Below are 15917 nucleotides of genomic sequence, written 5' to 3'. Positions count from 1 at the left end.
CTAAAGACCGGTGACCTTAAGTTGTTTTCTGCTCTTTGTTCAGGTAGTTGTCTCTGACATTTCCCTAATTTCCATATTCTATTATACAATATTTAAACGTTTAAAATATTTATAAAACAATTCTTTATAATCATTTTTAGCAAATGATATCTATATTACTTCCTGACAAACACAAACAGTTCATTTCTGAATCTTTAAACAAATGCACCCATTAATTTGGCGAATTTTCAAATAAGCTTTGTGTCGGACGAACGAACTTTATGAAGTATTTATTTTCTAGCCAATCATGCTAGAAAAATATTTACTTAATTTCTTAATAATTCCACAGAGCATACTAGACAATTAAACAAACTTTAAGTATCATTTAGAACGGAAAAACCTTTAAGCTGCTCAAAATTGTTATCAGATAGATAAAATATTTATATCGTAATTAAAAGTTAAATGGTTCAATAATATTCCAGTTAACAAATAGGTGTTTGTTTTTCTTCATGAAGGGGGCGTCACCCTTTTGCATATCGCAATGTATGATTGACGCAAATATTTAATATTTGCTTAAAATGTGATACGTGATTCAAAACTAATATTTCATTTTATCTTTGTTTATTTTCTATCCAGCCTTTGTTTGAAGGGAACAGGAGAACGCTTAATCAAACTTTCCTCGAAAGGAAGTAAAACTTCACTTTTTATCTAAATTATGCCACTCAAAAATATTTGAAATGGTAGATTTTACTGCGGCATTATTGTTTGATCTTCCAGTGGCTAATATTTCAAGCATGGTCAATACGAAAACAAACAAAAACACAAATTCAGTAGTTGTAGTTTGTTGATGTGATTCATAAGTGTTTCTTTTTTTATATAAATTAGACCGTTGGTTTCCCCATTTAAATGGTTTTACACTAGTAATGTTTTGGGCCTTTTCTCATGTTTATAGCTTGCTGTTCGGTGTGAGCCAAGGCTCCGTATTGAAGACCGTTACTTGACCTAAAATGGTTTACTTCTATAAATTGTGATTTGAATGGAGAGTGTTCTCATTGGCACTAAAACAACATCTGTCTATACCTATTAATAATAAATCAAGAAAGTTTTTTTTGCCATGTCGGAAGGACTGTCACTAGAAAAAGACTATGATGAAAACGGGATGAAGATATGCTTTGCAACTGGTCCCCGAATATGGACATGCACAAATGTTTTTGCATATGTTCTTGAACGTGTAGAGATTTTTGTGCCCTTTTTGACAGAGCCTAATTAATCAAATGTTGTACAAGACTAATACAATACCTACATGTTACGCACAATGAAAAGCAAAAAGAAATTAAAAAAAAATCACGCTTTTCAATGTAAATTATTTTTTAAAACTAGTTTTCAGTTTATTCTCACTTATAGTAATAACGTCATGAACGTGCATGAAATATCTGCCACTGGACGTTGAGCAACCAACACTCAATAATCAGTGGTAGTAATAACCCAGGGATCAGCTCATAAGAATATTCGATAATATTAGCATACAAAAATTGATGACCTGTTGTAGTTAACTTCCATGTTTGTGGGTTTTTTTAGTTGATAGTAGCTCATTTGCAAGCTTAAGAGTAATATGTCTTAAAAGTCTTATATAAATAATTTAGATTTTTTTTAAGCTTGAATAAACTTCACAGATATCTCGGGGCACTATTATTTTGCTCAGCGTTAAATGACCCCCCTCCCCCCCCCCCCCCCCCCCATTTTCCCCACTCTCAGTGACGCTCTCAATCTTTTTATGGCTTCATCAATGCAAACAATCCAACATATAAATCTATTTATTTCTTTAACAATAAAAGGCTTTTTTATTCCTCATTGTTATTTTTTTTACCCCCCCCCCTAAAAAAAACACAAAAAAAAAACACTTCCTCATCCCAACAAAAACTATTCTGTCTTCCTTTAAGTTTACAATACAAATTAAATATTACCGACTAATAAGACTTAAAAGTCGATCGTAAAAGAGATACTAGTAGCTATTTTGGCATTTTTCCTTCTTCATAAATTCAAGGACGAATACCAGATGAATACAAAGTGATATCTAGTAAATACAACACTTTCTATCTTTAAAAGAGCAGATTTCATTTGATTTCATCTTTAAGTTAAAAGCAGTTTAAAATTCGAAAGCTCCATTCATATTCACAAAAGGGCCATATCTTTTTTCTGTTATTCAAATATATTTAAGGACATTAAATATAAATACTGAAATGTTTAAATATATATAAATTGGCAGAGTTTCAAATCCGGTGACATGTATTTGCACCTATATGCAATTCATTCACATGCATTATGCATAATCAGATGAGATAGAATCAATCATTTTATTTTATATTAAGTTACTTCAAACGAGTTTGAATTACATCCTATGTATTTTTGTACACCGTACATGCACTGAAATGATTGTTGCAGATTCTTCAGTCTTATTTTCAAATATTGGTTGTAGTATTAAAAATATCTTAAATAGTGTTTATAACCACAAAAAGATCAAGACGGTCATGTGAACATACAATACGAAATTTCTGATCCGATTTCATCCATCAAACTATTGAACTGGTTATGACTTGACAGTAATGCTTGAAAAACTAATATGACGAACGAAAAAAATCACATTAAGATTATTTAAGAATTGAATGCTTCTTTTTGTAACTTTATTAGGTTGTAAAAGCGTTGACCGAAGTACATTTTGCATGAATGCACTCGATCAACCGGCATTTACAACCATATGAAGTTACAAAAAGAAGCATTCAATACTTATAATTACAATTTTTAGCTAGGACCATGAAAACACGATTTCTTATCATTTTAAATTTTTTTTTTATCTGTGCACTTCATTGTGGCACCTCATGTCATCATGAATGATAATTTCTTTATTGTGTAATGAAATTGACTAAGGAATAACGCGAGATTGCAGTGTAGCCAATCAGAATAACGAATTATAATGAAACATACAACTAATGTAAATATTCAACAAAAAAGTCTTCTTTAAAGAGTCTTAGAAAGCATAATATTTTGCACTACCAAAATACAAGTACATTATACTGACAGAATCTAGACGTGACAAAAACTACCAAAGAAGAGAAAACTATCAAAAAGCCACAAAGTGGTCTTCAACTAAGCGAGAAATCTCGCACCCAGACCGGCTGCAGCTGGAACTTCTAGTTTAGAGAAATGGAACCACTCTAGACTCCGAAACATATTTAAATGTTCCAAACTTTAAACAAAAACCCACCCACCATAGCAAGTCAAGGTCGTTAAAAACTTCCATCATCATCACAAAAACGAATTAGTTCCCCCAAATATTAGAAGTATTGAAGCCCACGGCAATAGATCAGTCAGCTATACTATATGTTCTTGATTCTAAAGTTTGTTCGAACATATGTTTAGCCCAGACGCTGACAACCATTGAACATTTAACAACCTATTTTCATTTTAATGTGACAAGTACAATTATATGTGAACATGAATAAAACTACATAAAATTTTCATATCAAATCTTTTTATGACCATCATGAAATGGATTAGAGAATTTATTCGTTTTATTTGTTATTTTGACAGAAAGAAGTAGGGTTTAATGTTAATGTATAAGAATTAAAATATTTTAAATATCAGTAAGAACATTGACATTATAGCGCTTATTAGCATATATAAAAATAAGAAGACGTGGTATGATTGGCAATGAGACAACTTTACTCTAGAGACCAACTAAATAGAAGTTAACAACTATATGTAACCGTACGACCATCACCATTGAATAAAACTAAATACTGCATCGTAAACTATACAAGATCAGAAATGGCAAATGTAAAATATTTCAAATAAGGAAGCTAACAAAATAGTTTACGAAAAAAAAAATGACAGACAGGAACAAACGTAAACTACTGTACTAAAAGTTTGTATTTTGAATATTCGCTGCGTGTAGTGTATACTTTATATTGTCCATTGGTCTATTTCCCCGTCTAAGTGTTATTTTTGCTTTGATCTGCTAGTCCTCCCTTTTACGGTACAGCGCATTTCCTTAGATTGTTTTAAATATATCGTTTAATGAATCGTCTAAGGATTTGTCTCGTTTGAGAGCAGCCGTGATATTCATATTGATTAAATTAATACTTTATTGCAAAAAGCAAATAAATGCTATAGGAACGAAATTGAAATAGATATAAGAAGATGTGGTATAAGTGCCAATGAGACAACTCTCTATCCAAGCCACAATGTGTAAAAGAAAATACCATTATAGATCAACGGTACGGTCTTCACCACAGAGCCTAGGCTCACACCGAACAGTAAGCAAGTCTGAAATGCCTGCATATTGTAAATAAATATTTTAATAATTTATAGTGAATTTGAATATTTGAGTGTGATTTCAGTCCAGATATAGTTGAAAAGGTCGTTCCATTCACCACAGAAACATTCATGTAAGACGCTAGTAAATTTATTCCAATTTTACAGTCTTATGAACAAGTGGAAAATATTTTAAAAATCGTTATGGTTCATGACAAAATAAAGTAAAGCTTTCATATATCGAAAGTTTGAATTCAATTAGTCGACGTGAATGTGGAGAAAAAATATTAAGACTTTGATTTATTGCCTGAGAAAAAAAGGCTACTATTACAACAAGAAATACCTTAGTCGTACATATATATTCTTAACTTAGACGAAAGTAAATAAAGTATCATTCCACTTAAAATGTCTAAAAAGAATTATTTTACCAAGTTTGTCAATATCTAATGCATGTAAAGTAATCATGGTTAAACCCTTAATTAGGCCGTTAGTTTGCTCGTTTGAATAGTTTTCACTGTCATTTCGGGGCCTTTTATAGCTGACTATGCGATGTGGGCTTTGCTTATTGTTGAAGGCCATACGTTAACCTATAGTTGTTAAATTCTGTGTCATTTTGATCTCTTGTGGAGAGTTGTCTCATTGGCAATCATTCCACATCTTCTTTTTGATACTTAATTATGAAAAGGGAACTTATGTTACGAGAGATATTCCCATCAGGATTGACGATATTTATGTTAAATTCATTGATGTACTGATTATGTTATCATATGTCCAATATTTCCAAATTCTGAACAACGTTCTTTTTTCATCATTTTTTTTCTTTCAATGAGCTAATGGTCGGTTCTCCTAAAATTGGAAACACACTAGTTAAAAAATCGGTAATGTTTGCCACGGGACGATACTTATTATGTGAACTTTTCTTAAATTCTACAGGAAATGTTATTTTATATATCTAAATATATATTTGGTTACATTGTATGGAATACACCCCTTCCTGGTAAAATGGGTTTTAAATTATTATATAACGAAATCAAATACCAATAAAAGGCGCGTGTGTCTACTTAAAATTACACAACCTTAGTGCATAATCTCTAATTAATTAAAGATCAATTGCTTATCGAATTGAATGGGTTATACACTGCATTATAAAATCTTAAATGTTGTGTTTAAATAGAAAGAATAACTGTGTATTGGTGATCCCATTTCATCTCCAATTATTCAAATGATCTGAATTTATGCAATTGCCAAAAGAACTGCGCGATTAATATTCATTTAATCTTCAACGATTCAAATGATTGTCATCGCATACAGGTTGTGGATCGTTTGTTTACCTACCCATTAGAGTTGGTTTAAGTGTAGACATTTTATGCAATTTATTATGTAAAAAAATGAGTGATTTTATTACATACTGATAATTAGTTTATTATCGAATACTACTTTGATTTGAATACCTGTTACGATCAGTTATATCTCTGTCTGTTGTATAGAAATTCAGTAATTTTTATTATATATAGAAACAAATCTTTAAAGTGTGTTTCATTTACATTATTACTTCGGAAATGAAACTGTTTTTGTAACTTCTTTGGGCGCTAAAACGTCGAAGAAGCACATTTTGCATGTACAAAAATTGTGCACACCATCGAGGCTTTACAATGATCCACTGCAAAATAACGAAGCTGAATAATTCAATTCTTATTATACAATTTATATTCCAAATTTTCTGGCTTATTACTTGTTATGACTTTGTCGTGGAAAACACCTGCAGTCATACATTTTGCATTTATTCAGAATGAAATATATGTTGGAATGCCTCTCGTTGAAAAGTACATAATCTTCGGAAATACCTATTTAATGCTATTGTTTACATTTTAAATGTACTGCACATGACCAGACACATAACAATAACTGAATGATAATTCAATAGTTTAATATTTTAAAATTCTGTTCTATTCATGCAAGATCTCTTCCTGGTTTATTGTTTAAACACACAATGGAAATAGAAATATAATATGTTTTACTTATTGATCTGAGCTAATACATGTATGCATAAAACCACTTAGGTTAAGACATCCGATCGTAGTACTAAGTTATCGGAAGACATGTAGAAAAATCTGTCCATTTGGAACAACTTTTAACTTATGTTGCTCGATGCATACGGCCCCTGCATAGAGCTACATGTACATAAGTTAAAATCTAAGTTAAATCTGTACGTTTCAAGGGTTTGGATAAGTTTTCTTAAAAAAAGAAAATGAGGCAATACATAAGAAAATTGGCAAAAAGTAAGAAAAGAGAAAAATGGGCAAAAACAAGAAAAAGAGAATATTATAAACCGTCACATATAAATAAAAAGAACATAAAAATGTAAAGATTTAAATTTGAAGACCCTCTGTTTCAATGAAGGATAGGTAAATAGATTAAAGAATTAGATAAAATAATACTGCATTTTTAATTGAATGTAGCTTATTGTAAACGTAAAATAATACTGCATTTTTAATTGAATGTAGCTTATTGTAAACGTATCAGTTTATTTCAGGTGCTAGTATTTATAATTCTAATACTTAGTCGTCGATCAGTTAAGGAGATTTATATAAAAGAATGTATATTAATCCTGGGAGAGGGCAATACACTTAAAATTATAATATATAAAGAAAGAGCGCGTTTTTAGAAGGTTTGTAAACCAAGCCTTATACAATGACCATGTTCCAAAGTATTTTTGGTTCTTTAACTTAATTGCAGTTATTGGGATCCAAAAAAAACAAAATTGTGTTGACATACACCACCGACATACAACACCACTGACTAAATTCAAGAAAAAAAATACTAGTTTATTGAGTACCTAGCTACCCCAATCTTTAACTGTATCTGAGAGATCATAATTATGCAAAACCAAGACTGAAATTTGACTAGACACCATTTGCGAGTATGGTCTTGAGGAAACGATGATAGTCCGTCGGACGGGGACGATAAATGGCTGGCCCGTGTTAAGAGAGAGCCACATATCTTGCACGTTAAAGACACCCTTGTAGATTTCGAAAAAGAGTAGGCTAATGCCGCTACAAGGCAGCACTCGCACCCGCAAAGTGGAAAGGGATTAATATAAGTTGCAAAACTTGTTTCCCAATCCACTATAAATAAATATGTTTAAACTAAGACTGAAATTTGATTTTAAATGTAACAAATTAATGAATCGAATTCCATAGATACCGTTAACAGCTTATGTATAACTAGTTATAAGAAGATGTGGTATGAGTGTCAATGAAACTCTCTATCCATGTCAAAAGTTGTAAAAGTAAATCACCACAGGTCAAAGTACGGTTTTCATCATCCTGGCACCGAACAGCAAGATATAACCCCTCCCCCCCCCAAAAAAAAAATATGACTAGACGTGTAAAAATCTTATTTATAACGTATATTTTGCAAATGGAACATATTTAGTATTTAACATAAATGAAGAGTTTAAGGTGGTACCCAACACTTTAAATAAAATTAATTTGGCTCGTTTAATTTTCTTGAAATTTTTACAAAGTATTTTCTTTGACCCTTTGACAAAAATATAAAAATTTGAAAAAATTGAACCAACCGTTTTATCAGAAAAATTACACTGGTTACATAGCAGTTTGACAAACACTTATTTTGATCATTGAGAAGCTTAATATTCCCTTAACAACACAACACAACGTAATTAAAACGTTTAGCTGATTTTACAGAGTTATCTCCCTGTAGTGTTAGGTACCACCTTAACTAGTTTACAAAGTACTTAACAACCCCATTCTTAAATTGTATCAGAACATAAATATAAAACTATAAAACTAAGACAGAGACTTGACTTTAGATGATCATGTTATGATTGATGAATCGCATTCCATATCGCTAACATCTTGTCTATTACGTATATTCTGAAAATGGTACATATTAAACACCAAACATCAAAGATATGCTAATACACAAATATTTAAAATTTATAACAGCTACCTGTGATGATTTGAAATACATTGATGAAAATCAAACTTGTCTAATGATGCATTTCAACGATTTCAAAATTCAAATGCTATGTGATAAAATTTAAGTTTAAATGTCAACTCGAATGTTCACAAATTGAATTTAAATATATCTATATCCATTATGGTTGGACGATAGATCCCATAAAATACGTACACCCCATGGGCCTTTTGATAGAATCAAATTTGTAGATTTGGTATTTTTGAAAAGATGTAGGTCGGATGTATATCATCAATTCACAACTCTGTTTACATTTTGGCACTGTTTTGCAAGTGTCTGATTTGACAATATTTTGCTTTAAGTTGGTTGTATGTTTGTTTTCGTTCATTCTCTTTAATTGTCAATATTTGACTATACATTTACTTTGACTGTTCAAATGTAAGTTTGAAATGAGAACTATCTTCTACGTTTGTAAAATATGCACGATTTAAATGAAATATTAATAGATATTACGAATATGGAGAATATTGTATAAACCTTAAGATGAACAATTTTTACATCTATAGAAAAAAGTACAGTGATATCTATGTAAGCAACTATATACACGTCAACAATGGACAAATGAGCTTTACTGAGTGCACGGGGTAACAGTTTTGATTTAAGATTTCAAAGTTATCAAAATTTGGTACGTTTGGAGAGCTTTTCTCGATTACTTTCACCCGGAACCCAACAGGCACTTGTCTCAGAAAAAATTTCCTATATACCTTCATATACCAAGGAATATAGGATTTTTTTCTGAGACAACTGCCTGTGAGGAACCCCCAGAACCCAAATGTCGGAGCTATGTGACAGAAAAGGACATATTAGAATAGCCAAAATCGTTTAAGGTCGGCATTTTGTAAGGTAATTGGTAAGAGTTTCTTAACTACTACATGGTGAATTTAGACAAAACACATATGATAAATCATGACAAAGCACCGACTACTGTGTACTAAGCTTATGATAACAACCAACAGCGGTACCGACTGATATAGAGCTTCATTGAAAATACCAATTTTAGTTTGTAGGTACTAGTAGGTACGTGCCCGGCATTTTGATATAGAGAGGGAAATGTTGAGAGAAGAACATAAGGCCAGGGTATGTCCCCTTAAATCTGAATAAACAAACGAGAAAGAAACGAAAAGAAAACCTCAAAGAGCCTGCTGTAATGATTTTCCTTTTGACAGCTTAAAATTGAAATGCCTCTATTTCTTTAGGACTAATTTATTAGCTCATAATTCTATATAAGTAAAGCATAGTGACACAAGTTATTCAACTTAGTAAAACGCATCGGATTATTAACACACCTCGAAACTTCATGCAAACAATGTGTCATCATTTTAATCATTCTAATGACGTTTCTGTTTAGTCTTTAGAACTGGTTATTCACACCCATTTCAGACGTTTAAAGTACAATACTAAAATGCAAATGATTCCTCTCGAAATACCCTAGAATTCGACATAGACTAAGTACTCAGTTCAATATACATATATGAATAAAGGAGATGATGATTATAACATTACTTTTCCGAAAGTTGCCGGAAAGTACTAGTATTATAAACAAACGAGTAACGACAGCTTTTCTTGGCATTATGACTTATTTTAGCATTATCTTATTGTTTTTGTATTACTATTTTTTTTGTTTTTAGGGACTGCCCACAATGTTATCTCTTTGATATCCAAAAATATTCGCAGTAAAATTGTAATCAGATATGTTTTGGAGTTAAGTATGACGTACATTATCACTGAACTAGTACACATTTTTGTTTAGAGGTCAGCTGAGACCCAACTTCGGGTGCGGGATTGTCTCGCTGTGTTGATGGCCGGTTAATGGCACTGGGTTATTTATGCTCTTTGGTCGAGTTGTTGTCTCTTTAACACATTCCACATATCAATTCTCAATTTTATGTCTGAACTTCACCTGGATTATAGTTTGAACAAATATTCTCACATGTTATAAAAGATGCAAAAAGACATTAAAAAATATTGATCGGATCAATCCTAATGTGAGATCCTAGCAATTAACACATAGGATCACAATAGTGATGGATATAACTTAGTGTAAATGAACGGATTTTAATTGCTTTCCGTCATCGATTTTTATTTATAGATTTCAGCATCGTGTTTTTGTAGATTGCAATACAATCTCAAAGAACTTCAACAACTGGTGGCGATTTTCGTGGAATAGGAATTTTGCTTGATTAATTTTTATTGTTTTATGGCTTCAGGGATATTAATACGGGAGTATAGGGAGTGCTGGAGAAATTCTTATTTTAATAGCATTTAAACGTGGGTAGTTATATTCCAAGCCTATAAATTAGATTCAAATTACATACAATACAAACTTTTTATTGTCTTCGTCTTTTTTAATTGTAAAGTATCCAGTTTAAAATGTTCTGATATTGGATCAAAATAAGTTTTACTTGTAATTGTTAATCATGTCCTGACTTTCTTGTAGAAATCGCAACTTTTTGTCGTCTTGTTTAAAGACTAGTCACTAATTTCAGTTCGTATAGAACACGAGAAAATAGTTGTTGACACTACAGGGTAAAGAATCGTCACAAAAACTAACACCATACAGGCATAGAAATGACGAGAGAAATATACAGTACACCTTATTTTTAATTGTATTTTTTGCAATAAATGGACCTTTGGATTTCCTTAACATAATTCAGGAAAAGGCCTTCCGTCAAGAATTAATTGCATTACCACTTTAAGCTTTCGCATGTCCTTCCGTTTAAAGTTCAACACCTCATAAGGTCAGATTTTTTAAAACCCACCTCTGCTTTATAGACAAGATGTTGATTATTTAAATTTGAGTAAGTATTTTAGTGACATGATGAAAAAGGTAAATTATATGTCCTGTGTGGTAAACCATATTTATACACAGAGTGAACCTGTCCAGACCAGATTTGTTTCCACCTAAGTACATTTAGTATACACCCAGTTATTTTTTTTAAAGTAAAATTGCGAAGGCTTCATTTATTCAAGATTTGATTCCTTAGGTTAGTCAACGGGATAGAAAACTTGAATTAGATTAAGATTATTAAATCAGGTCGTTAGTTTTCGCGTTTAAAATGTTTAATTACTAGTATATTTATCATTTGGGGTCCATACTTTATTAGCTTGCGATGCGGAATGATGTTCTGCTCATTGTTGACGGCTGTACGGAGTCCTATAGTTGCATGTTAATTTCTACGTCATTTGCAGTGGCGGATCTAGAATTTTTCATCAGTAGGGGCCCACTGGCTGCCTAAGAGGGGGCCGCTCCCGTCACGCTTCATTGATTCCCAATATAATCAGCCAAGTTTTTTTGTCATACAAAGGGGGGGGGGGGGGGGGGGCTTGGACCCCTGAATTTGTCTCTGGTGAGGAATTATGTCATTGGCAATTATACCACACTTTCTGATCTAACATAATGTTTTTAGTTTCTTATTGTTATTACTTTTACTAAAATCGATTACACATTGTTGTTAAATGCATTGCACATTTTATAGTTTAATATCGCTATGGTACATTACATTTCAAAGATGGGTTTTAAAATAGATTGAAAACAGATAATTATAATTTAGATCGATGTTTGATAACATTATATAATGTATTTCTAAAATAACATTATTGAATCCTAATGCAATATTAAAACGTTTCCTTAGTTTCGTACCAGTGAGATAATTGAAACGAAAGATTTTAGGCCTTTAGCACCGGTTAGAACACTATCATTTGCTAGATTTTAATCGTTATATATATTTGTGCATTTAAAATCCACAAAAGATTCTGGATACATATGTGTCACCCTTTCATTGGAACCTATCCTAACCGTTTATGCAGCAACAGTATTTGTCGGGTCCGTAGATGACCAGATGTAAGGCAAAGTTTTGACCCTATCCAATATACCTTCATTTTCCAGTCCGAATTTCATCCATTCTTTATCACGAACGACAGGGGACTACCTATTGTATGTATTATTGATATGTTTTCGCCCTGGATATATATATATATTAACTATTTTCCACTGGACGTTAGCCAATAAACAATTAATCCTTACTGTTCTACTGAATAAGCTGGAGATTTACATATTCCACAGCACTGTTGGGGGTACACTAAGACACAGAGCTAGTTCTGCTTACTTCGTCAAAAAATGAGGATTTTTAAAAATCTTTTAAAAGCAATTTTAATACATTTTACAAGCATGTTCATAATTATGTCCATTTCCTATCGCTGTACCTGAATCTCTGTTGGAGTTAGCTTCATTTTCACGACTACTATGTTTACAAATATTAAGCACTGTGTGAAAAATGAAATTCAATTATAAATAGATACTTGGTAAACATACAAATTATTCAATATTGAATATTTACTTTCGGTTGACTTACCTTTCGAAAATCCAATTAATAAAATAATTCCAAACAAACTTAAAACACAAATCAATAATTTCTCCATTGTTTCTCAATACATTAATCCAGGGATGTGTATTTCATTCTACATTATATCTATTTCACTATAATCCTCAATGTCAATTTCATGTACATTACAAAACAGGAATCTTGATCGTAAAATAACCCGCCACGCCTGAATAATTTCCAATAATAAAATGGTCACGAGTTAACGGTATATAAACCGTACAAGCTAATATGGTTAAATATGTCAGTATACATTTCAAACAGAGTGAAACAATAATGTTTGTTTGTTTCAAAGATTAAATCACAAATATTTTCCGTTTTAATAAGCTAATAAGTTGATCCTACTAACGAATAGAGCAAGTATTGTTTGCTTTTTAAAATGAGAAAGTTATGAATATATTGGTTTAGTTATACAAGAAGGTTTCAATTGATGAATTTTAAATATTTAAATGTACTGTTTTTGCAGGTTCGTGCAAGAAAAAAGATGTGTATTGGGTACATTACAAAAATGTAAATTTCAATCGATTTTATTTAAATTAAAATACTATAGTAAAGGTTTCTTGTACATGTATTGTATATACTTTCTAGTGCGCTCTTGCAGAATCAGTTAAGATTATATAACACAGCCAACTTCAATAAGAAAAGAAGAGAGCAAATGAGGATCTTGATGGTGTTAACGTAATGGAGAATAATGGACCACAGAACAATGGACTACAGAATAGACCAAACGATAGAAAATTGAGAACACTTGGGCCTTTCAATTAAATAAAGATAATAGAATTAAGGTGAAAATATTAAAAAAATCATAGCAATAATGGCATAAAATATTAAAAAATCATAGCAATAATGGCATAACATATTAAAGAATCATAGTAATAATGGCATAAAATATCAAAGAATCATAGTAATAATTGCAAAAATATTAAAGAATCATAGCAATAATGGCAAAAAATTAAAGAATCATAGCAATAATGGCAAAAAATATTAAAGAATCATATCAATAATGGCAAAAAATATTAAAGAATCATAGCAATTATGGCATAAAATATTAAAGAATCATAGCAATAATGGCATAAAAATTAAAGAATCATAATAGCAATAATGGCATAACAAATTGAAGAATCATAGCAATAATGTCATAACAAATTAAAAAATCATGGCAATAATGGCATACAAATTAAAGAATCATAGCAATAATGGCATACAAATTATAGAATCATAGCAATAATGGCATAACAAATTAAAGAAACATAGCAATAATGGCATAAAATATTAAAGAATCATAGCAATAATGGCATAAAAAATTAAAGAATAAAGAAATGAAGACCACATTCAGATGCTCGAGTCGTACATATATAAGTTCTTTCAATAAGTATTCACCTTTATGAACTTAAATAAAATCACTATTTCATATATCAATTATAAAAAAGGAAATTTGGTATGATTGCCAATGAGACAAGTTGAACTCTCCAGAAGAGACCAACATGACACAGAAATTAACAAATATAGGTCATCGTACGGCTTTCAACAATGAGCAAATCCCATACCGAATAGTCAGCTATAAAAGGCCCCGAAATGACAATAGAAAACATTTCAAACGAGAAAATTATTTTACAGCCTAACTTATGTACAAAAAAAATAACGAAATTCAAATATGTAACACATAAAGGACAAACCCTAAATTGCAGGCTCCTGACTTGGTACAGGCACATAAATACAGAATGTGGTGGTGAACTTAAACATGTGAGCGGAAGATCTACCCCTTCCTTACATGGGACAGTGGTGTAACAGTACAACATGAGAACGAACTGTACAAATCAGTTGAAAAAGGCTTAAGCCATCAGATGGATACAAATATAAATACTACAAATACATGTAGACGTGGACGGGTACTTATACATCTCAACAACAAAATGACACCCAGTACAGATATGAGAGTACTCACAGAATCTGCTTACCCTTCCTGATCACATGAGTGTCCGCCCCCAGTTTTTGGTGGGGTTCGTGTTTCTCAGTATTTAGTTTTCTATGTTGTATCTTGTTAACTTTTATTTCTTTGTTTATCTTATTCATTTTAAGCCATGGTATTTGCAGTTTATTTTCAACTTTATGAGTTTGACTGTTCCTCTGGTATGTTTCGCCCCTCTTTTATGTTATCAAGTTTTACTGTAAATGCAAAGGAGACATGCGGATAGTAGAGGCCTTTGTTAATGACATATTATAAAAGATTAGTGGTCCTGTATTATATTTTTGTATATGGTTTATATAATTTGGAGATAAAAATTAGGAATGTGTCTATAAAGAAGTGGAAAATTCACAATTAGGAAACTGAGATCTCTTTTCATAAAGTTTTGTTCTCAAATGATTATCGTTGTCATTTTCTACTGATGTAAGTTGTATCCTTTGTTTTAAGAAATGTTGTAAGATGTTCCTGTTTTTCTTGGAAATTAACTATATAAAAATTAGGATCAAAGTGGTATGATCGGCAATTGGACAACTATCAACCAAAATTCAAATGAAGTGGACGTAATCATTTATATGCCCCAATATGTTTCTGTAATTTGATAGCAAGAAACAAATGGTTTTTAATGTTTTTCCGTTATCTTCACATTTTATTGGACGTGTGATTTCTAGCTTTTTTTTGTGGTAGTCAGAATGTATTTTTTTCTTTTTCTTAATACTTGACCGAGAATAGTCACTACAACAAAGAAAAATGTCAACAGGAATTTAAAAAAAAAAACAGTCGTAGTACTTTCAGCTTGACACGTTTTACCTTCGTTTAAAACATTAAAATAGCACCTAATTGAAGTGGTTCTAATTAAAATGTAGAATTATATTGCTTTTTTCAATTGTTTAAACCAGTTTTCCCACCCAAACGAAAATGAAATAATTCCAATTTAACACGTATAATTTGAAGGTTCATTGCTGCAAACTGACAATCATAAGTACATGTACATAGCAATTTAAATTGGCACCTTCTAAACTTTTACTAAAAACTAATAACATAAGTAAGTCCGTGTATACTCGCGATTTTAGTGAATAACTACAAAGTAATCTTTTGTTTTCTATCTTTTCCAATGCCACTTAAAACACAATAACATTTGTGACGGCTAATTGCTCGATAATAGTTAAAGTAATAAGAAAAGGGAGGACCTAGTTGTAAATTTTGACTAACTAATATATCATTTTAACGTTTATATTGCTACACACTCATAAGGTAAGAGTTTCAAAAATTATATTAACGTGAAT

At 31.2% G+C, this 15917-nt stretch overlaps 1 protein-coding gene across 1 annotated transcript in view; it reads right to left on the bottom strand.

The window, feature by feature from the left end:
- LOC134718163 (multiple epidermal growth factor-like domains protein 6) overlaps positions 1-5653 on the bottom strand; it is a 43150-nt gene extending 37497 nt beyond the window's left edge. The window contains exon 1 of the mRNA XM_063580653.1: positions 5626-5653. Coding sequence (XP_063436723.1) covers positions 5626-5653 — 28 coding nt within the window. The remainder of the gene's footprint in view (positions 1-5625) is intronic.
- Between the last annotated feature and the right edge of the window lie 10264 nt (positions 5654-15917).

This window comes from Mytilus trossulus, chromosome 5 (genome assembly GCF_036588685.1).
Source record: "Mytilus trossulus isolate FHL-02 chromosome 5, PNRI_Mtr1.1.1.hap1, whole genome shotgun sequence".
Lineage (NCBI taxonomy): Eukaryota > Metazoa > Mollusca > Bivalvia > Mytilida > Mytilidae > Mytilus > Mytilus trossulus.
The sequence above is the reverse complement of the archived record's forward strand: the minus strand, read 5'-3'. Positions and strand labels throughout refer to the sequence as shown.